Source organism: Leuresthes tenuis, unplaced genomic scaffold (genome assembly GCF_036924035.1).
Source record: "Leuresthes tenuis unplaced genomic scaffold, fLeuTen1.0.hap1 SCAF_13, whole genome shotgun sequence".
Lineage (NCBI taxonomy): Eukaryota > Metazoa > Chordata > Actinopteri > Atheriniformes > Atherinopsidae > Leuresthes > Leuresthes tenuis.
In genome coordinates, this window is record NW_027325367.1 from 12,444,735 (window position 1) to 12,469,083 (window position 24,349).

Genomic DNA, 24,349 nt, shown 5'->3' on the forward strand with positions numbered 1-24,349 from the left:
CCCCGGTGGCGATAACGCTGACACAAGGGAATGCGCTACGACACAGATAACAGCTCCCCCTCACCTGTGTGTATCTCTGGGTGTGTATATTATTACGTGTCGTTTCAGGTGAATGAGACAAAGCAGGAAGACGCTCCACATTCACTCACATGTTAATTCAAAATGCTAGATTTGTCAAAGAGATGCCGAGGAAGGAAGCATTATTAAGTAATCTGATTGTTCCAAAGGAAAAATATAATGGATTTCGAGAGGTTTATTGGAAATGATAACAATAAAAACAATACCTCCAAAATGATGAGAAACAGGAAACGATGAGCAAAGAGATTATTTTTCGAAATACAGCAGGAGTTAAACATTTCTGCAAATGCTCTCTGGCCTCCCTACCAAGTTTAGAGGAAAAGACTTTGTCCTTTGTTTTGGTCATCAAGTCTTTCTTTTGTCATATAGTCCTACGACTCAAAGATTTAGAAGAAAATGGAAACAGGACACAGGTTTCTCAACATTTTCTGCATCTACATATGTGAGCTCCGAAGTGTCCTATGCTCACAAGATTCTGTGTTTTCATGGTTACCTTAAGGCCTTATTACATGAAAACCTGCTTTCACACAAGGTATATTTTGTTTGTATCATCTGTAGAAAAAACATACGACGCATAAGCGCCGACTAGTTGCTTCCTGACCTCTTCATGCTAAGTTAAGCAGCTGTTGACTCCAGCGCAAAGGGGTTTGAACCTCAGCTCCACTGTAAAAGCAAGACACCCTTCCTGCACTCCATGCAACCCTCAGGCACTTGTTTTGGAGCCTGTGTAACCTCCTCCTGACTTGTCACACTAAACCTCTCACATCACGGTCTAATGAACACAAATAAGCAAGTTCCCTTTAAGGTGGTCACAGTTTGGATCCTCGTCAAAATCGCACCTCCTCCCCAGGCTGCGTTTGCTCTCACAAAGGTGCAACTCGTTGGCTTTTGTAATGAGAAGCATGCAGTGCACGAGCAGGAAAAACTAACTGCACCCCAAGTGTCAGCTGACAGCTCTGCACGTGAGCGTGTGCCGTCGCATATTACGCTCCTGGTGACAGCATGGAGTGACAGCAGCTTTCTAGGAGCATCATCTGTCCGGTGGAAAAGCAAAACACACACACAAACACACAAAAGGTATCACTGATGTCCACAAACTCATCCAGGTATGTTTATTTTTTTTTTTCCAGCGTGCGCTGACACGACACAGAGAGCAGACAACGTGGGCATCATAGAAATAAGAGAACATCTGATGTGACAGTAAATGTGCGTCTGATTAAAAACAGCTGGAATATGAAGCTGGTAATTTAGGTTTTAGTTACCATGCATCATCAGGAGAAAAACGGTGAAGCATCTACAGTGGAGTGATTATCTAAGTATTGATTAGACAAATGTATCAGACATGTTTAGTATGCCTCCACGACTCTCAAAAGCCTCTCATGATTATACAGGAAGTGATATATGGCACAGACTGTACCAATAAAAATGTAAACCAGTCTGTGATAGCACAAAATCAGCTTTAACACAATCAAACAAGGATTTGACTGATATGGTAAGGAATGATTGGCAAGTTGGACATAATCAAGACTTGACACCTGGGTGGACATCCTTAAAAAGGCATATTTTACTTGACACACATTATTCGTTGTTCGATCATTTTTTCGCTGTATTAAATATATTACATTAGTTCTAACCCTACATGCACAAAATGCAGAGAATTTCCTCTGATATTCATAAAAACACCTTCAAACTGTAAAAGGGCTGTTTACAAACACGTACTTGGGCCTTCTCTTCCTTTTTTTTTTTTTTTTTTTCTTAAATGAAAAACACAAACCTGTCCACACAGAGGCAGAACTTAAGCTACGCCTCTTCGCTCGACCCATTTTCCAGTAATAATCCATTAAATAAGACTATTCTTAACAAACAACACCCCAGTCTCCTATCTCTAAATATTCTGATCATTCGCCTTGCATAGTGTCCATTTATGTTATTCTTCACCGGCTTGTTGGCAAAAAAAGAAAAAAAAGTTTTGTATTGAAGAAAATTTTAGATACCAGTTCATCAATCCAAGCGACATAGTGCCATGTCAGCTAATCTCAAAGGGCTCCGTGAGGAATGATTCAAGTTTCAGTGTGGGGAACAAAGTGAGTGTATTGCACACGTGCATCTGTGTCAGTTTGAGTGGATACTTTCATTAATGCAGAGATAACATACGGACACAGAGGTGTCACCTGTCAGTAATTCATATCATTTTGGCTTATAGCTACTGAATGAGGAGTGCAAAAGCAACTGTGTCGTTGCGGAACATCACTCAGGACACACACTTGCTGTAGAAATGATTACACCACACACATATGAAGTGTTCCCCGCGCCAAAATATGTTATAAAGTACACGAGGCAAAGAAGAGTTTGGTGCAGGTCTAACATGAGGAGATACTGCTGCTTCTCAAACTTGAGATAAAATGCGATGTGAACTGAATGCCCGTACAAAAGAGGGGAGATTTGTGCAGAAATGCATAATCTGGGTTTACTGTATGTGTACTTTGGGATGGTTTTCACAGTTCCACAATGCACTGCGTCTATTTGGGCCAGTCCACTGTGGCAAAAAAGGGATGGGATTTGATGTCATCCACTCCTCCCGCGCCGGCCCCAAGCCTCTCCATTGGGTTGTACTGGAGCAGCTGAACGGGGGGGGGGGGGGGGGGGGGGGGCAAGACACACACCAAAAAAAAGTGAGCATTAAAGCATTAGTGTTTCAAAACCAGTACATTTACAGCTAAGAACTAGCAAAAGTGAATAATAGCGTAGCAGGGCTTGAAACTAATTTCCTATTATAAGGTTTCTACATAATTAAGATAACCTTATTACTTAGGAGCTGTGACCCAGAAACCTTAAAGGTCGGGCAGTTGTAATTGTAACTTTTTATTTTATTTTACAATTTAAGTAAAAAAAAAAAAAAAGAGTCAGTATATTAAGTCACCATCACAGCACAACCACACTAATTCTATGTCAGATTTGAGCTACATTAAGCAGAGAGAAATCCAGGCAAACCATATTAATGTACATCTAAAGATTAGCCGTTTTGAGGATTTGCAATTAGCTTTAAGATGTCAGCATGGTGCCAGCGCTGTTATTAAGGACATGTCCATCAGGAGTGGAACAGATTTATTTATCGGTCGTAATCTGTCTGAAAAATACGTACATTCCTAATCATTTAAGGTAGTTATAGGGACTGATTTTTTTTATTTTTATAGTGCATTTGGAGATCTTACTTGATTCTCTCACCATGTTTTCTGTACTGCTAATTCTGAAGATACAGCTCTTGTATTTGTTAAGCGATTCCAGCTGGTCATATAAACCCAGCACTTCTTCTTTTTTTTTTTTTTATTTCACACAAACTGTTGTTGCAGCTGCAGAAAAACTCTTTTCTGTTGTGTTACCGACGCTTTCTGCTGTGTCCATTTGACAGAGAATATCCAAATATTACAGACACAGAAGAGTCATCTATGAAGTTGCCTGTGGGTGAGTCGGATTTTAAGATGTTTGCCTAAATCATTGAGCAACTTTATGAGTTCAGAAAAAAAGTAACTCAATTTTGGGAGCCTATACCTGACAAAAAATCCAACTGAATAGTGATGAAATGATGAAATCACAGCTGACCAAGTACAGATTCACAGAAAAAAAGCAATAAATCGAATATGTGAGGTGGGAACCCCTGGCTGAGATGAGTATGTATGCTCTCACCTGCTCCAGCAGGGATCTGGCTTCCTCTGAAACAGACTCGGGGATGGTGAGAGCCGTGTGGCGACCGATTCCTGCTGGATGGCAACGCAGCAGAGACTGTGCAGAGGGAAGGAGGAGTGGAAAGAAGAGAGACAGATAACGATCACTGTTAAACAAAAGAACATTCTGACCCCAGCAGAGCACAAGTCAATGTTGGAGCATCACAACTGAACAAATAGGAGGAGACCAAAAAAGTCAGAGCACCTGAAAAAACACTGATCACACAGAAAACAAGGTAATGATGTCACCGCTGTTGCTCTTTCTTGGAACTGTTGTGGGTGTCGGACAGACTGAATGTCACAGAAAGAATAAAAACATTGTTCTTTGTGCCTTTGTTCTTCGTTTATGTCAGTTGCTCAGTTGTAAAAAAAAAAAAAAGAAAAAAAAAAAGTGACGTTTTTAAAAGCAAAATCTCACAAGATCAAAGTGCCGGATCAGCTGAGGAGGCATGAAAGTGAGAATCAAAAGAGTCAAATGCTTTTCCAATCACAGAACTCTTCCCTACCCTTGACAGAATTGACAGTAATAGCTGATCTCTGCATGCAGCAACAGTTCATCCACAATGACAAACTGGAAATGCTGCAACAGAGTGTGTGCAGCAACAAAAGCCATAAACTGTTTGTGTGTTTGTATTGAGGGTTTTTTTTTTCCAGCAGTTAGGGCTGTTGCCCATCTTCCTCTTCTGATACGTGCTGCAGGAGTTCTGGCTGCGTTCCTAGCTGCAGTTAAGAATGCTCCAGGCAGGATCTTATCCTGCAAGGATCAAGAGACACTGTGTGTGGCTGTGTGTGTGTGTATTCCTGCCAGGGCTGTACAAAGACATAATCATCAAAGGAGACATCTGTGTGACTGAGCTCTCTTTTCTTTTTTGTATTCAGGTAAGTAGGTGTGTTAAACACAATAACACTAACCCAGCACCGTGACTTCGGTTTGGGCCAAAGAAGGGAAGCAATGATGGCTAATATACAACATGCCCAGTGGCAATTAGTTTATTTATTCAAATGTATTGGACAATGAAATATTAAAGTGACACTCTGTCTGTTTATTTATGGGCTAGTTCTAATAATTAGTGTGTGCACATGTAAGACTCTGTTCTATCGTCTGCTAAACTAAAAGCTATGAGATGCTCCTCTTCTTCCCAAGCTTGTCTTGAAAGGTGGTCCCTCTGATCCTGGACCAGCCGAGTTGCGGCACCCCGAGAGCTGCCCGGGTCTTCACCTTCCATGCTGATCTGAGGTCAGCGTGCTCCAAGCTCAGCGCTGCTCCAGAAGCCAGCAAAGAAGCCCAGGGAGAGCTGACCCAATGGCCCAGCAGATGGAGCTCAGGCTGGGGGAGAAAGTCACACCGACACCCCTGGCACTCCCCGAGAACCAGAGTAAGAGACCGCAGCCAAGACGCACCTCACACACAAACGCACCCCCCCCGAAACAACGAACTCCACCCACTCAAACACATAGAGACACGCGCGCAGAATCACACACAACCTGGCACCACCATAAAGAGTGTGAGAGAGTTGAAAGCCAAGACACCTACAGACATCTCACAACACCTTAGCAGCAAAGATTTTTTTGTACTTTTTTGACTCACCATGCCTGTCAGGAGCTCAAACAGGATGGCGCCCAAACTCCACCAATCGCACGAGGTTGTCTCCTCACTTATACCTCCCACCTCTGAAACAAGAGGAAAAGAGAGGCAGAGGAAAGAAAAAAAAAAATCAATATTTTAACAAGCCAAGAAATGTTTTCTGTGCTTGGGAGAAAAATGAACCAGTAATTAAAGTCAAACAAGGAAACAATCAACCGCCTCTCTCAAACTTGCATGGCTCCTGCTTTGAAATCGTATACATTAAACTCTGCTTCCAAATGACATCCTTACTGAATTTATACAATCAATTCAAAATGAGCCCAAGAACATGGACACAGTCTCTTACACACACACAGCGTGTCTCATAAAAGGCCGATTTGCATAATAAAAAGCAGTTAAATTGAGGAAACCGTCTGTGCTGCAACTTCACGCCATCTGCATGACCTGACCTCAAACGCAAACACACACACACACACACACTCGTACGACATACACACACAAGAAATGTAAAGCACGAACACTTGGTGACAAGGATTCAGACACAAGGTGTTCCGATTTCCTTTCGCGCGTTTACTTTTAACTCTGCCTATGGCTTCAACTAATGGTTACTGTCATTGTCTTTTAATCCACAGACACTTTTTTTCCATTTAAATAATTAGTAGTTTAGTATGTCAAGAGCCAGGAAATAGAGGAGAAATGGTAAATCCTCAATTCCTTAAGTCCAAACATCAAAGTCACAGAATTTCAACTGTGAAAAATAAATAAATAAAACAGCAACTATGATTTAGATTTAAAATCTAAGATGATCTGAGTTAAACTACCGCTGGAAGCTATTCAGAGACACTGCAGAAAAAAGAAGTTTCACGAGGTTTGCGTCTTGTAATTCAGTCCAAATATCACCATATTTACAAGGGTGTAAAGACGGCAAAGCAGTCTAAAGTTGAGCATTTAAAAGGAAGTTTGCTCACGTCTAAAGTTCACTGCATGGCCATCTTTTGCTAATCTGTGATCTACGACCATTGCGACAGGCATCGTGATTGAAGGCTGCAGACTCCACTGTAGTAAGACACAGAAATTCAGAGTGACATTCGTTTGTAGCAGCTGTATGGTAGCTCCAGTGGGTACCAGATGGCCTCGTGTGCTGCTCAGCTTGCCTCTGCTCTCCAGAGGGAGGGGGGGGCCTGGTCACCCAGAGGGCCGGGACCCAGGGTCACGGCCGTCTGTGCCCAGGGACCAGGCTCCTCAGCTGTGGGAGCATATTAGACAAAGACCCTTCATCTCCTGGAGGCTGCTGGGAACTACAGGGCCCTCTGCAGCTCTCTTGCAGCCAAGGTTAGAGAGGGCTACGATAAGACTTGCACGTTTTGTACACACACACACACACACACACACTCACAAACACACACAGCAACTGAGCAACCAGTCTTCAGGGCTCCCCAGGACCACTGTTTTGACAACCAAGGAGAGAAGATCGTCATTGAACGGACCAGTGATACCTGTGTAGTTATGAGCTGGAGGGAAAATACTGGACACACACAGACACACACACACACACGTCTCAGAGCAAGGTCGATGTCATCACAATGGATTAATGTCTAAGGAGCTGCAGGGAGAGTACAGTGGAGCTGGCTACACTTACCGCTCTGTCAGAGCGAGGAAGGGAGCAGGCGAGATGGAGAACAAGAGGATGGGAAGGGAGAATTAACTGCATCCACAGGCCATGGGTCATCAAAACCCACTGTTACAGTGTGCACACGATGTGTACATTTCCCAATGTGGACATACCTACATGAACCTGGCTTTTTTTTTTTTTCTTGAGCAGCAGAAAAAAAAAACAGGAGAATTCTAAGAAAGCCAAAGGATACAGAGAAGTGCGGATATAAGAAGACAACAATGCAGTATGTTCCCCTCATGGCCTTTTCTCCTTCCCTTTCCCCTCAACTATGCGGTTCCCCCCCCGCTTTGTATCTTAATCACACTCGATCTCCTCTCATGGGGGCCATAAGGAACTTTCTCTCTTCTCCTGTTAGACACACTTCCCTAAAAACTTCATTTACGGCCATTACAGAAAGAGGAAGTAAAGTATGTGCAGGTAGGAAGTAAGGAAGGGTTGGTGTTTAGTGCCCCGTGGCAAGCTTGTCAGTAAAGCACCTTCAATAATGTTATATGAGCGCATTTACATAAGACTTACAGGCATGAGGATATGAAGAAAACGCACAACAGTATTTGTGCAGGAACACAAATACATTTACATTTCATAGAGAATGAAATGTAAAAAAAAAAAAAACATGTTCAGACAAAACGTGAGGATAAGAATCCTGCTTTTTGTTCCAAACTGAACCTGCTGCTTCTCCAGCTTCAGTTCAGAGATCTCTGGGAATTCGGTACGGTTTTAATGTCTGCTCTTTGAGAAACAGGGGTAGAAAAGAACTTGACTGACAGCATTATCATTCTGGGTCAAACAGAAGTGTCTGCTTGAATTTCGAGACGTATAAGAGCATCATCCTCTTCACAGGTATTCCCACTGAGGCTGAGCACTGACTGTCGTTTCTCCTCCAGTCTAATTTCTAATTTTATCTTTGTGTAACCAAATAAAAATTTGTCATAACCAGTGGCTGATTTGTTTAGAGCTACCAACCCCTACCCTGCACCTACCTGCAGAAGAGCGGCACAGTCAAAACTGGATATATGAAATAAATGTATGTGTCTGCAAGATAGTTGGGAGCTATTTGCCCGTTTGCCAAAATTTGAGCTGGTGTCAAAACTATGAGTGTTACTGCCTTCCGAGCTGTGGATACGGCTGTTATGACCAACTAAATTATCTATGCAAAACAATCCTGGAACCAAGCTGTTACGTGTCTTTACTGTGAGGTCAGGGAACAAATAAAGCGGAAGTACTGTCAGAGTGTAATGTTTTCCTTGAAAGGCCTTTGAAAACAATGAGATGACAGCTCAGAGGCAAAAGAGGAACTACACCTTATCTTCGATGAGATCACGCAGAGCCGAGCAGGTAAAAAGATCACAAAAAAAAAAAAAAAGGAGGATGAAGTCCTCAGTAACTGCCTCGTTACCCTCAGAGAGGAAGAAGACCGAATTTCCCTTTTCTTAGGCGATCAAGACAATCAGTTTTGGCCTCGCTTCCTTCTAAACAGAACAATAAACAATTCCTATTTCTGCTTTAAGTAGGTCGTGCTGAAAGAACTCAACGGCTTATTTTTTTTTTTCTTATGAGTGAACAAAACATTAGCCATCTGATGTTTATCAGCAAAGACAAAACGGTGAGAAAATAAATGAGCACAAGTGCAGGATAAACAGATTAATACCCCGTCACCATATTTTCCAAGTACACTCCCGTGTTTTTTTGGGTGTGAATATGTGCGTTCTAAAAACACGCTGCCCTCCTTCTAACACACACACTCGCATATGCACACGAGCGCGGTCAGTCACAGCAGGCCCCCTGCTAGGTTTCTGGCAAACAGTCATAAATCTGTCATCAGGAATGAAGCCATTGCAAGAGCTGACCCTGTCTGGATAAACAGCAATACATAACAAGGGCAGGAGAGAGAGACACACACACACACACTCACTAACCTCTGGGTCTGTGTGTGTGTTCACATGTACTTAGCTCTATCTACTGAGATATGCATGTACGTGAGAAGTGGAAAAAATATAATCAAGCATAGTGAGGGATGGTCATTCATTTGCAGTGCATGGTTTTGACTGAATTTAACGCAAAAATGAGCAGAACGAGAAACAAGAAGAAGGGAGGAAGTTGTCCGCGTTTTGAGACAAAGTGGACTTTTCACTTCACAGCAGGATAACACACCCCCTGCTGGTGGCTGGTGTGAACTACATCTAATAATCCACATGGGATCAAACGTCTGAACTATCAAGACTTTCACAGCTGGTCTGAGCTCAGTTCAGTTTGTGCTCAGGTCATCAAGGAGCTGCTTTCACCTGCGGCCTTCCACACTTTTCACTGTTTCCTTGTAAAGTATTTTCAAATTGTGGCTCGTGGGAGCGGATGGCAAAGTCAACGCAACGGTGCCAGTTTCTCACTGCATCGCCTCCTCTCGCTCGTTTCATCATTCACAAACGCCATGTGTCGGACAGCTTACACTTGAGCTCGACATTTAAGTCACACGGACCTTAATTCCACAAGGACGGAAAGTGGTTCGGTTATCGATTTTTCAAAGTTGACCAATCACAGTTTAATTCAGTTTCACGTCATTCTAAATGAGATAAATTCCAGTTCGTAACAGGTGGTTAGAGAAAATTTGAACACTTTAAGACCTTTTGAGCACACTTTAATACACGATTTCATGACGACACCTGCAGCTTTCATCTTTCTGTGGTGCCGTGGCAACTATCACATGTGAATCCTGCTTTTGATCAAAATCCTCCTGCTTTTGTTTTAATAAATCAGTTTTTTATCAGAAAAGTACGTTCAGTGTATTACAGGTTACATCCATCCCACATTTGAGACTCGTGTGAAAAGGTCCCACCGCCCAGGAATAAAACAGCATTCGTTACACAACAATTTGAGAAGCAGACATGTCTCTGCTCAGCATTTAAGCTGCATTATTCATACAACTCCGGGTTTGAGATTTACTCCTTTCTCTTGAGGTCATCTACTGCAGCCCACTAAAGCATATGCCTCAAAATGCTTCTATTCCTAGGCATAAGCTTTTAAACACGCTGTTACAAAGAGACCACAAATGAACACTTTGGATATTAAACAGAGCATTTGTTGCTCTCAGATTAATTACAACAGTGAGACTCTATACTTTCTAGACCCAAGGAGGATTTAAATCTGAAGAGGCTGTCCTGGATTGAGAGGATGAACATGAAAATATAGCTCACTGTAACAGCGAATGAGTGCGAGGACCACTGTGCACGACTCTGAGTGCGAACATTGCTTTGAATTAGCAGTCATCTATGTTGTCTGTTTATCAGGTAGTCTATAGTGCATCCATATGATAAGAGCAGTAACATAATGAGCAAATACTAGCCACATACTGACAGCAAATGCATATGCACACATGCTCGTATACAAATGCTCCTGAACGCATGCAGAAGCACTAAGTAGGAACTTGGTGCTGTAGTCTAACAGCTATTTGTTTTAGGCAGCTTCTCAACAGCATGCCAGAGCTGCCACATGTCAGCTGGGAGCAGCGGACGGGTCGTCACACTACGGACAGACTGCTGCACAACATCACACTCTACAGGACAGCGGGACAACTGCAACAAGATCTAACCTCTCAAAACTTAGGAAGCAGCATTGACTGTGTCTGTCTGAGGTATTTAGATGCTGCTGAATTTTCTGCTCTTTTTAGCTTTTCACTGCATAGTTACAGTCATATAATGGATGGATGTGGGCCATGAAGCAGACACTCATGTTTAGACTGAGGCTAAACATATCGGAAGGGTTTAGAAATGATTGCTCTTTAACACACAGCCCCCTCTGTTTCAATGGAAAAGGACTAGACCAAAAAAATAACAAACATGCACAAGTCTTTGGGTTTTATTAAGCACCATGAGTAAACAACTGAAGGCAGCTGCAGTGCAATTAGGGCCCCACAAAGGAGAATTCAAGAGAGACTTAATGCCTACAGAGAATTCTCAAAAAAAGCCTTTCAAATGAGGGAATGTGTACGTAAATAGCTGCAATTTTAAAATGTTTCAAATGCTTTTGATTAATCAAAACACAAAGACTTTTATTTCTACTGTATAGAATGTTATGAAAACTATGCCAGTGTTTAAATATGTGCAAACCTGTAACCATGGCTGGGTTGAGTTTGCTTTAACCTATTCAGATCAAAGGTTCTGATAACAAAAATCTGCTTCTATTTCTTTCTTTTTTAAAAAAATCTGTCTCCAGAAAACATCAGGACTTTGTGGACAACTTTAAACAATCAAGTTTTTTACGTCTCTGAAGAATAAATAAATAAAAGAAAGGTCTGAATGAATGAATGAATGAACACTATTAACATTATTGTTCACGGTTTCATATGTGGCTATGAATGAGTTTGGCAGTCATAAGAAAGTAACTTACCGAAAACCTAATCCTTGTATTTCCATATAAAACTTCAGAAGTGACAGAAACACTCGCATAAAGGGCCTTTTAAAGAATGAAGTGATAAGAGTCTCACCTGGTGCACAGTACATATTAGCAACGGCCTCTTTGTCACAGGACTCCTCCACATCGCACCAGCTGCAAAAGTACGTGAGCTGAACATGACCTAAAGAGAAAACACATTAGTCAGGCCTTATTTTCATGCACTGCCTCCTGTAAAAACCCAGCCTGGTGTCACTCAGACAGTCCACTTTTCAAACTATTCACCCACTTTTGGAGCGCTTCCTTCCTCCATTCCTTTCTGCCTCTCTACATCCCTCTGTAAGCTTTTCCACCAAACAGCCCGAGCGATTACTCCTGTTTAGCCGCTACCCGTTAACGCTATCATTAGAACTAATGGTGTCATTAGGTAGCCGTAGCCATTAGCCTGAGCTAGCCAGACTGATGCACCACACTAGGCTGTTGATGGGCCCTTTAGAACAATAATTACCACCAGGGAGACGAAAACAGCCACTCAGCTAATTAGATGCTTGTTGATAACGAGGTGGAGAGAGATGCTTGTAGGACGACAAAAGAAGAAGTTGAGGGGGAATCTGTGACCTCATGGTAAAACAATTATTTTCCTTCTTGGAAGAACCACCACTCTAAAAGATTAGATTGGGATTGATTGAAATAGGTGGTCCCTCAGTCCAAAACCAAAGCGACTGTTTCTTTAACTTTATATGTTGAGAGTTGTTTAGCTCTTGGGGAACACAGCCAACGGAAAAAGAAAATAAATAAATAATAATAGAAAGAAAATTCTGCACATAAAATTGAAAAAAATTTCACTTCGCAGAAGTCATTGATGTCTAACAGATGTCTAACCTTGGTGATCGAGCAGGATGTTATTGGGATTCAGGTCTCGACAGATGATGCCCTCTTGGTGCAGAGAATCCAAGGCTGTCACAATCTCTACTGCCCAGCATCGTACGAACTCCTCCGGGATACGAACCTGGGAGGCAGCCAACGACAGTTTGTCCAGTTCTGCAAACAGCCGCGACACTTCTTTATCAAAGTCATTGCCTCCTGTGTTACTAATAACTCTTGATGATTCACCATCAAGACCGAATAAACTTTCAACGGCTGCACAGGCCTGAGCCCCATTTATGGCTGAGACGGGGCTTGTGCTGTTGTCACCTGGGTTTGAAACATAGTCTGTATTAACTCTTGTATCGAGCTCTAGGTTCTCATTATGACAATCAGTATCTGGAATGCCTGTGTCAAGAGGGACTTCATTGTTTTGGCTTTCAGGGCGATCAGTCATTTTGTCAGAAGCCTCTTGTCCAAATGTCAGGCTGTCATCCAATGGTGAACTGAAAGGAGATGTAGATGCTGCGCTAGTGTCACAGGCTGCAGAGGCTGTGCAGAAAGATAAAAGCTCCTGCTCCAGTGGCTGCTCCTCTCCTTCCTCAGGCTGATTGTGAAGCTGTAAAACATCAGGCTGGATACACTTCTGAGGAGAGGCTGTGACCTCGAGGCCTAGACACACTCCTGAATTTTCCATTTCCTCCTGGAAAGAGTCTTCAGTACCGCTCATCACAGGAAGATTGACCAACAGGTCTGGTGGATGACCTTCATCCTCGACTACTACGACGTCTTTGAATGAGATGACTGGCACCGATTCGTTAGAGCCTTTATCGCTACAATCCAACCCCCAAAACTCCAAGCTCTGGCCCTTAACCTCCTGAGCCAGCTCTGGGAGATTGTCAGTGACACTGCAGCTAAAGTCAGAAGCAGAAACCAAGGGGCTCCGCTTATGCGATGGCCGCTGCTCTCCTAAGTCGAGGCAGGTCACCTCACTTGCACTGTCTTTGCTGTCGATACGAAAAAACTCCATTGGCGTGTGCTTGGACTGATCTAAAGAAAGAGGGCCGACGGGGGAGCGCAGAGGACTGAAGACTTCACTGAGATCGTGTCCATCGCCCTGGCATTGGTCATTGTCATGGGTGTGGTCACTTTTGTCCGACAACTCACTGAAGAAGCCAAGCTCCTGAGAACTGATGGGGGAAGAGAGGCTGTCGTTGCTGAGCAGCGAGCGGCTACGCGAGGACGTGGTGGTGGTCGCGTTCGGCACGTCCAACGAGAGCATCTCCTGTTCGCTCTTCTCCTCTTCTAGTGCATCTGGTTCCACTTTCTCTTGTTCATACTCATTGCAAAGTGTCAAATAACTGTTGGTGCACTCCTCCTCAGAAATAGCTCCAGACTGAGCTCCAATCTGTTCAATGAGGCTGGGAGGGAGGGCACTTTTAAGAGGAGACACAAAGAGGTTTTCGCCTTCCTTTTGTGTACCTAATACGGAATCTGATCCAGCAGCAGGCTCCGAATCACAGCTGGCCGAACCAACATCCAACTGCGGTATGGTGTGTTGAGGAGAGTGCACAGCCGTTGTGTGGCTCTTCTGAATGAAAGGAATGTCAAAGCTCTCCTCGGGACTGGAATTATGAAGGTACTTTCCAATGTGAGACCACAGCTTCCCACCTGAGGATGAAAGAAAAGGAGCATTAACAACACAGAAAAAGGGGGATGCATAACACAGGGGAAAGAGATAAAAGGAGATGAAATGAGGAATTTAGAGAGAAAACATCTGCCATTTTGAGACATTACAGTCCTTCACTGATGAATCAATCGAACCAACAATCAAGGCTGTTTAAATGTCACTTAGTAGGGCAGGCACTGGGTGGCAGGATTATTCTAAGGAAAACCTCCCAAATAATCAAAAATGTTCTTCGTGTCCTTAACTTGTGCAGGAGAAAGAATTCATAAGGTTCATGGCAGGAAGGAGCTGCCCCTCTTCAACCTCACATAAATGAATCCCATCACAGCCTTTTTGGTAAAACACTAAACATTTACGCACGGCGGTGTCTTGACTGTGGTGGTTATTGACTGGTTCTTTGTAGAGTTTGCAACATATTCATTATGTTCAAGGCTTTCCTGACTTACTAAAAATGTATAACTGTTGCAACCTAACTGATTAATTGATAGAAAACCGTTAAATACACACAAGAAAAGTCTTTTTTTTGCTTCCCCTTAATAGAAATGTGCTGTTTCCATGCATCGTGTGCTGTCACAACCGTTCCTGTTTTCTTTAACACTTTGCATTCTCATCAACTTCCACAATAAAGCACTCAAACTAAAAACATCAGGAACACTTTGAGGGTTTAGTGATTGGGCAACCTGCAACAGGTTTACCTATACATCAGTCAGCATGTGATAATGCACCTTCCAGCCAGATATACTGTAGACCATGAAAAGTCTAGAAAAGTTCATTCTAGTAACTAAACTGAAAATTAGCTTTTTAAGTTACAGCTTGTATCCAGTTAAACTTTTTGATAAAAGAAAATTCTGCATTTAATAACATGAGAAACAGGCAATAAATGATGTGCTCCAGGGGGGCGTGTGGATGAAGTGGTCCCAGTAGAGTGCCTGTGTAGAAATCCCTCCGTTAGCTCTCCTATAGCCGCAAGTAGCCACATAACAGCACCTATGAGCTAGCAGAGCTATAGTACATGTTCATTCATTCATTCATTCATTCATTCATTCTTCTTAAAGTATTGGTGAAATAAAGACGGATAATGCCTTATTTAGAGGCTGCATCGTCCCTGCCCTGTTCACTCCGTTATTTGGATATACGCCGACCGCGAGTTATCTAAATATCTTCTGATGGACGCCGACTTTCGCCAGACTGTTCTCGGTGAGTAGATAAACGTATTTCATGCCAGAAATAAGGTCTAGGTTTAAAAATACCGGAGTTCCCGTTAAGACCTAAAATGCTACCCATATGTTACATCAGGTCTTCAAGGGTTAGTTCTACTTTAGTAACAGCTATAAGAAAGTAACTAATTAAAGTAGGAGAATGTAATGCCACAGACAAGTTGGAGTCTTTGTAGACCAAAAAGATTCTCTGTGTTCCTGTGCAGGAATCCACTTCATACGTTAGTGTGAAGCCGAGAAATACTCAAACATCACATGACACTGTCTTACAGACGTGCATCTCACTTTTTTGGTATATGAAAATACTGCATCTCAAACATTTGGCTGCGCAAGCAAACATACACACACACACACACACACGCACAGCTGTAGCGTGAGCCATTGGATGCCAGCATCTGTTCGTGTGTGATGAGAATGAATAGGGAGTTCACAGTGATGATAATGATTGTGGGGCACTTGATGGCTTAGAAAGTAAAACCATCCACATATTGTTTGTCCAATGTCACTCAGGTCACCGCCTCCCTTTGCGTGCCTGTCTATCCTCACTCAGAACATCAGCTGCATCCATGTTAAAATAAACTGCACATTACAGTGGAAAGAGGAGAAGTCCTGGATTTACTGGGATGTAACCACTGTGCACAGCTTTTGATTGAACAGGCATTAGATTAACTTTATTAAATCATGTTGAACAGCTCCATATGATATTCAGTACTGTCCACTAATATTAGACAGGGTGGTTAGAGAGTACACCAGATTGAAAAGGTTGCAGGGCATTAAAAAAATATGGCTGCCTTTCACTGAACGCAGTCACCCAAACACACGGCCTACAGACACATCCTAGAGTGAGTGGGATGTAAGGAGGCCCAGGTGTTGGCATAGCTAATGAAGCATGGCACCACCTGGTATTCAGAATAACGACCTGTGACACACACCCATCTCTATCAAACATCTGTCTGCAACAAGGGCACGGAGAGAGCGGGGGGGGTTCAGACAAAGAAGGATCAGGTGAAGGCGGTGAAAAGGCAGGTGGAGGCTAAGAAGACAAAAGAGGGAAGATTAAACAGGAGCAGGATACGTGTCTCTTACCCTCGGCATATTGCAGCAGAAGGAAAATTGTGTCTTCGGAGACGATAAACTTCCTCAGCTGCACCATATGGGGAACCGAGTGAAGCATGATGGTCTTCTTAGCCCGCCCACAGTCACTGCTTTTCCTCAGACCCTGTAAGAAGGGAAAAAGTCATTTAAGTTCATTCAAGTGCACTGAAATCGAAATATTTATATTCAAGAAGAATGAAGGAGGGCATGGATCGGTGGAAGACTGTGTGAAGGATGAGGAAAAGAGAGTAGCAGAGGAGAAACCTTCCATTAACTAGTGCCAGCTATACCATGTGGCAGCCCAAAGTCACTGGACTCATCAAGCTACAAACAGCGCATGACTCTAAAAAGGAGCCACACAAATCTATCAGCGCTACAAGTAAAGTTCACGTTCCGTGCAAGAGTTGCGGGGTTATGCCTGTATGTGTGTGTGTAGTCATTTGTGCCTGTGCAGTATGTTGGCATCTGGCACACGTCTCACACCTGAGAGCAGAGGAGCTGACAGAGACAGGCCCATTAGAATCAATTACACCGGTCACACACAGGGGCTTCTGGCACACTTCACACTTACAGTCAGGACGATGAGGAGACAGGGCAGGCGCACACATACACACAAATTCCACTTACTTTCAGGATGAACGTCTCCTGTGTTCTCTTGTCCATGACCAGAAGAACCTACGACGGGAGAGTGCCATTAACTGCTGGGTACGAACAGACATATGCAGTCTAAGATGATGTAGCTGTTGTGTTTTTCAGTGACTAGACCGGGTCACAAATACGGGTCACTGCAAGATAAATGTACATCCCGAAGTTTCAACCAGAAAAAAAAACTGGCACTACAATGCTGGACCCTGCTGTGTTGACTAAACTAAGTCCTTCTCATATAAAGTAGACTAAAACGAGCTCTGAATTAGTAACAAGACTTTATGACAGCAACTTTTCAATTCTCTGGGACATTTCATAGATTCAAAAACAGAAAAATAACCCGGAAGAACTATCAAAAAGCAGTAATTGGGATTTATAAAAGAATAACAATTGCTCGCATTTCTGTTTAAATGAGATGCACATCTTTTTTCCCCCGTTTTTAGAGCATATGTGCTCCTTGAAAAAATGTCACCACAGAGCGAAGCGATGCATTATAACAGACAGTAGTGGTTATCAGTGTCCTCTCTAAATCATCCACAAGCACCAAAATCTAAAAAGGCAGCTCCTGCCATCGCTCAGCTCACTTTCCTGCGCTTTTTCTCCCAAATATCTTCATTCCCTTCCCTCATCAGCCCTCCTTTTCTCTCTGACATCTCCATTGCTCTCGTGCTCCCTCACGTTCTCAGGGGAGAGCATGAGCATATGTGTGTGACCCGGTGTGTGTGGTTGGTGTGTAGTGCGTTGCGTGTACTGCGGGTGCGACCCTGACTGGGACCAAACAGGTGCAGGCTAAATGGATATGAATGGAGCTGTGAGTAAACAGAGTGGCAGTGCTAGCCAGGGTGCTAATATAATTAAGAAACAAACATCAGGGAAAGGGGGGGGGGGGGGGGGGGGGGGGGAGTGGAGAGGAGGGGTGGGGTGGTGGGGGGTTGGGGCAGTAGGGTGAGGAGCTCTCTCCATCTGTCCCCTCTGTCCTCATTTAAAGTGAAAGGAGGAAGTAGGAGGAGGGAAAATGGAAAGAAAAAGCCAGACTTTAATGGATCCCCCCCCCTGTATGCTTGAGTAGCCTCTGAAACATTGTGTATTTTGGGCCCACCTCTGTGCAGTAACACATGTTAGTATTGTGTCAACATTGTCCTTACGGTTTTGTGTGTGTGTGTGTGTGTGTGTGTAGGATGAGCATCGTAGATTCAATGTTGTGTGTCATTCTCTGAGCTGCCTGCCAAGTCATTTCATGGCTGAGTGGTGAAGTTGCTTCACCGGCAGCTGGTTGAGAGGACCAGCAACCTAAACTGACCTTGTGGTAGTCATAACTGATGCTAAACATACTCACACTCAGCCCTTGCCATACATCTAGTAAATCCATTAGGTTTTATCGCCGCAGATAAACGAGCTTGTAGAATAAGGAAAGGGCACGAGGAGGAGAAATTTGAAAATGCATACAGTAGACTTTTTTGGTCGGGGTTATGCTTAAATAAATGTGTGTTCGCTCGACCCGAGTGTCATCATTTGGAGAAATCTCTGACATTACACCACACAGAGTGAAATCTTTCGTTTCTACACAAATCAATTTATCTCACATACAGATTCCCTCGACTTCATAAGACATGAAACCAAAACTGGTTGCAAGATTACTAAAAAGTCAGCTTACCTTGTCTATGACTCCTAACACCCTGTAAGCTGTCAGCTCATCAGACGGACTCTGCTGCCCTCCTCTGCTAGAGGAAGAGCAGCACTGAGCTCCAAAAGCCTTGGGAACAAAATAAATAAATCATGACTAATATAAATAGGAGGGAAATGCAACAAAAAGATGCGATTTCTACTTATTGTGATGTCTTGCAATATTTTACCCAAGCAAATGGCATGAAAAACAGCCAAGAAATGAAGAACATTTGAACAACACTAACTCCCAGCGACATTTGCCTTCCACTCACCACTGTCTGTGTTGATCCTTGACCCATGTTGCTTCTCAGATGCTGACTGGATATCTGCTCTGCACGCATCAGGTATTCAGCAGTCTTCTTCTTCACTGCCTCTCGTCGCGTGGCACTTGGCTCACCTGAAAAGGAAGAGTGATCTCTCTGATTTGTCAAAAAAGAAAGAAATAAACTCATTCTATACAGGCAATTATTTATTTATTTATTCTTTAAATAGATAGTGCTAGTATTACGACACTATGATCAGCAAACGTAAAAGCGTTTTTTGGGATTAACAGGATGTTAATAACTGGAATCAACTAAATATCAGCTTTTCAGTGAATGCACTATGTGCGCATCGCTGAGAAATCTCTTTTGCCTTTTTTTTTTTTGTTCAGTAAAAGCACCATCCACACAGCACTCCCCATCAGTTCACACAGTGACACTTACCGGCAAACAATTAATGCTTAACTGGTTGCAATGGGCTTATTTTTGCTGACAACATCCTAATGGTACTTTGTTTCCTTCCTCTGTTTTTATCATCTGGTACATTGGTTTTCATTTCCAAAAGTACTAGTACCACACCTTATTTTGAGTTTTTTTCTTTTTTTACATTACCATTACCAGTTTAAGAACCTATAATCTGGTGCATAAAGGAGGATATTCCCAGCGAGACACACCACAATGTAAAAACTCTACAGGAATGGCAGCCCAAGCTGTTGACCCAGGCTTCCATTTCCCCAGATATCAGTTCAATCGAGCATTTAAGAGATCCACTGAAACCAGCCTGATTGATAGACCAACAGCCCACAGGATCCAAAAGATCCCAGCGCAAGAGACCACAGGTTACCCCAGCTGTCTGTCTATGTCCTGTCGGGCCAAAGCTGCTTTTTGAGGGGCATCTACAAAGTAAACAAAAAAGCAGCCATCAAAGGTGATTCATCAAATTTTCTGACCTTGCACTCCTTGCAGAAGCAAGTCGACCCCACTGCGGTAGTAAGAAAAAGCTGCCTGGTAGTCCTTTTCTTTCTCCTTTTGGACAGCAAAACAGATGAGCTCGCTGGCTTTGTCGAGGTAGTCCGACTTTAAGTCTTTAGGGTTGCCAACACTTCCTCGGTTCAGACTGCCAGAAACGACTGGCATTCGACCTGGCCAGCTGACCTCTGGGTTAGGAGCTGAAGAGGCAGGGACAGGGGCAGGTGATGGGGTGCGGCGTTCATGCAAGGAGGGCAAGCGAGGGCTGCAGCTACTACTAATGTTAGTGGCTCCCCCTTGTGGCTGGTTTGGGGAGGTGCGACCTGAGGCCATGCCATCATCCAACCCGGCCAATGAGTCTGTATCTACTGCGAGAGAGGTCAGGTCGCTGTCACTGGACGGGCCTGGAAAGGACAAGATTTACATGAAACTCGCTAAAATATGAAATCTAATTAGGCTCAAATGCACAAGTGTGTTCGTTTGACACATAGGCAAACTTTACCTCCATACTCAGATGTGAGAGTCAAATCCTCTGCACCACTGATGTCTCTTTGAACTGAAAAACACGTCCACACATACAAGACTGAGATAGTAACCGTGATACATTAAGAGGAGGACTGATTTGGGGAAAGACTAATCTTATGAAAGCGTACCATCAGAACTACAGTCTGATAAACTATCGGCAAGGAAGTCAGAGAAAGGCTCAGCTGGTCCAATGAGCTCTGAGCCGTCGTGGACCTCGCCTCCCTGGAAAAAAAAAAAGAAAAAAAGAATGCAGTCAGTATTCTGTCTGGGATAATACATAATATGCACATACATAGTACATGAGTGAGACTGAATACCTTGAAAAAATCTTGGATGTGCTGACTATTGTATAGAGCTGGGATATTTGCAGAGAACTGTAGGAGATCCTCAGAGCACTGTCTTCGTTCCTCAATCACTGTGTCGTCAAATCGACCTACGCAGACATACATGGACACAAGGCACATATACATGTCACATTTCCAAAGACTAAGGACAGAGCAGTAGGAGAACACCATCTCCAGTGCAATCGTTAAAAAAAAAAAAAAAAAAAAAAAAAAAAAAAAAAAAAAAAAAAAAAAAAAGGAAAAGCCTTTTGGTCTTATTAGCGCAAATGTGTGTCAGAGGTGGAAGAAGAGGGGTCGCTTCTTACCGAAGACTTTGGCCTTAGCAAAGGGAGGAAACAGCTCGGACTGGCTACATACATTCTTATGTAGCTGCCAGAGATTGTGATGCAGTTTCCGGAAATCACTGTATCTCTTCCATACTGTTATCTACAGAGCGGGTAAAGACAGGACACACATGGAGACAAACAGGGAGTTTACTGATGAGAGCAGTCGAGCAATAAATCAATTTGAGTTAGAGATATCCAGCATCAGTTTTGTTTACCCAACACTGCTGGAGGAAGTAGCTGATTTGATACTCGGAGATGGATGCAATCAGCTAATCACTTTGATTTTCAGATTTTTTTTTAAAATCATTCAAATATCTGTTTACGTAACATTGCAGCAATGGCACCTTGTGGTTTTAAAATACCATAAATCTAACGGCGCTACCATGCCGATGCAAGGATCAACAGAATTCAGCCAACAAGTTCAAGTCCTCATTTCACATGACATGCAATAAAACAATCAACATTCTCACACAAGCCTGGCTAATGTAGTTACTTACATCCAAACATAATGTCCTAATTTTACGATGCAAGTCCGGCTTGCTAAAATCCTAAATTGCTGGCATTTTTGAGGGAAACTAGGCGTACTCCACTCCCAAACAGAGTCACTACTGAGAAATGGAAGTATGTACGTTTCTGGGCAAAACTGTTTCGCTCTGTCTGTTAGACACACATGCAGTAATAGACATCACGCCTGTTGCATTAGCTCTGGGTCTGGGCGAGACTGCATACCTCGTGCTGCTTTAAATGCACAGAATCATGCATGTGTGTGTTTTAGTGCAAACTAGCAGATACTTAATGAGGCAACAGGGTGGGCACACGTTCCATAAAACTGTTCAAACTGGGTAAAAAAATAGGTTATTTTGAGGTAAACGAATATGTTTTATAAACAACAACGACACAGAGATGAGTCATTTTTGCAAGACATCCCTGAATATTTCATCTGTGGACAATGTTTAATCTCACAGAAGACGAGTTTGGAGTATTCTGAAAAAATTAAGGAATGAATTTGTGCAATTTCCCATAAATTGGCCTAATTCTCAACTTTTTTTGTGAACTACATTTTAAAACTAAGCCAAATCATTTCACCAAACCTCTGTCACACAGTATTTCATAAAAGTTGCCCCCTACTTACTCACTCGCTGAAGGTTAAAAAGCACTGCACACTTGCAAAGTTACAGCTAAAAAAACTAAAACTACGGCTGCAAGTCTTACCTCTTGGACATCTTCTGGGTTCTTCCTGGAGATTATCTGTGAGGAAGAGGAAGAACAAAGCTCAAAGATTTGGAAACTCCATAGAAGTGTCTCTTGCTTTTCCCTGCAACGACCTTCTTGTGAGGCAGTCACAAGTGTGAGCAGGGGGGACACAGCACTGAGTGTCACAATGACTGCATTATAAAGCAAATGACCAAAGTCTTGAGTGTTAGAACGGGACATCACCAATAGTCATGATAAGTAGGATGTCAGCCAATCGGAGACAAAGAAACGCAGCTCCCTGAACTTGCTGTTGACTGGACGTCTGACAGAATGAATAATGAGATTTATTTCATTGTTAGGCCACATCAGTACTCAGTGCGTTGCTTTGTGGGGTTTTCTTCATGACTTGCAATATTTTCTAATAGACTTTGTGCTCAATCAAGTCAATCACACTGGAACAGGATGCAAAGAAACAATACACATATGTAAAAGTGACACAGAAACACACAAAATACAGTCCAGAGTCAGCACTACAAAACAGGATTAGTGGCTTAGTGAGACAACTTCAGGTTTAACTCAGGGTTTTCAGTTTTACAAAGGTGGCTCACATCGTACTGGCTAGTTATTACAGTACATGGGAACTTGGTCAAAAGGTCACATTTCCTCGCATAAACTTAAAATGAATGTGAAATTGTCTGTCTCCAAAATGCCTTATAATATATCTACACACTTATTCTCTTAAAATCCAGCTTTATTCTGTCTGGAAGTCATAGGAAATAAAGTCACAGAGACAGTCAGCATCATACTCACTTATTACTTTGAGATATTTATAGGTTTGCTTTTTAAACACTAAATGACACTAGGTTGAAATTAAAAGGCCAGAACTGTCTGACATGCCAAAAGACTACTCCCACAACACGCCTGTATGTTCTGCATTTTTTTTGGCAGCTTTCCTTCCTGACCTGGGCTGCAGCTAATGTGCTACTTTTAGCCTGGATTGTAGTTTCATATTCCTCTTGGGCTTAGGAATTTTTCTTTTTTTAAAAGAAACATATGCAGCTCCAGGTCAGTGTCACCTTTCACAATCCCTTTTAAACCAACGCTCTCATTGTCAGAGGAAAATCTGGGTTGACTTACTCATCTGATGACAAGCTAACGACACCAAAATGTCACTGTGATCTGGATTTTCACGCTTCGCTGAGTCATTTAATCAAAAGACACCCTGTGTATGTGAAACCTGCCTTATGGTGTGGACCCTCAGGTTTTACTTCTTGGTAGGGTTGGTGTAGAGCCCAAAAGTGAGAGCCTCAGGGCCTTACTGGCTTACAATCAGGCTATGATCCCTGGTATTTCGATGAGAAATGTTTATCAATGCAAAAACATTTCTGACAACATGAACCAGCTGTCCTCGTTGTTTGTTTATTCTATTTAGCTATGTGACATGACATTAGCATGTTGTCCAACAGTCTGCTTAATAATGCTGACTATAATAAAAAAAAAAACACAAAAGACAAAGATATAACCCATACTTTAAGACATAACCAAGTCTGAACATTCCCACCAGCGGCGTTTATTTAAGCTGCTATCACTGTCAGACCATCACCGAGAGGTTTAACAGCCTGCATCTTCAGCTCATTAGCTTAGCTAACACAGCTCAAGCTAGATAGCTAACCAACAACAATTAGCTTTAGCCTAGCTATCAGAGCACGTCGCCTCCATTTACTTACTCTTGCAGTGACTTTGTAGACAGTGTAGCCTTTCTGATGCTTCTTGGGATCTGTCACAGTATAAAACCGAGCGAATTCTCCTCTGTCCCGCTGTGATATCATTCTGATAGTGACAACATTGCCGAAGCTACCAGCCGGCTAGCCGTACACATTCATTCTCTGATTTGCAGTCAGTGACAAGTTGACCAGGCTGAGTTGGATCTCCCCCTTGAGGAAGGACAGTGGATCTGCGTATGTTTCTGTGACTGGAACACAAAACTGATTTTGTGTATCAGTTAAGTATACATATATATATGTATTTTTGAACAATTTTATTAGGTGGATGATTTCATAACTCCTATAAAAGCCAACATTTAAATGTACAGTGAACACAATGAATAGAATAAAT

At 42.7% G+C, this 24,349-nt stretch overlaps 1 protein-coding gene across 1 annotated transcript; it reads right to left on the reverse strand.

The window, feature by feature from the left end:
* Window positions 1–1,153: 1,153 nt before the first annotated feature.
* Window positions 1,154–24,134, reverse strand: rps6kc1 (ribosomal protein S6 kinase polypeptide 1). The gene is made up of 16 exons (XM_072361843.1): window positions 23,962–24,134; window positions 22,253–22,288; window positions 21,020–21,140; window positions 20,688–20,803; window positions 20,499–20,592; window positions 20,348–20,401; window positions 19,827–20,249; window positions 18,889–19,013; window positions 18,606–18,704; window positions 16,934–16,981; window positions 16,298–16,430; window positions 12,326–13,978; window positions 11,538–11,627; window positions 5,389–5,471; window positions 3,763–3,858; window positions 1,154–2,699 (listed from the first exon to the last, which is right to left on the reverse strand). Exons 1-16 carry the CDS (start codon window positions 24,061–24,063, stop codon window positions 2,598–2,600), a joined length of 3,375 nt encoding a protein of 1,124 aa, XP_072217944.1. The 5' UTR covers window positions 24,064–24,134; the 3' UTR covers window positions 1,154–2,597.
* Between the last annotated feature and the right edge of the window lie 215 nt (window positions 24,135–24,349).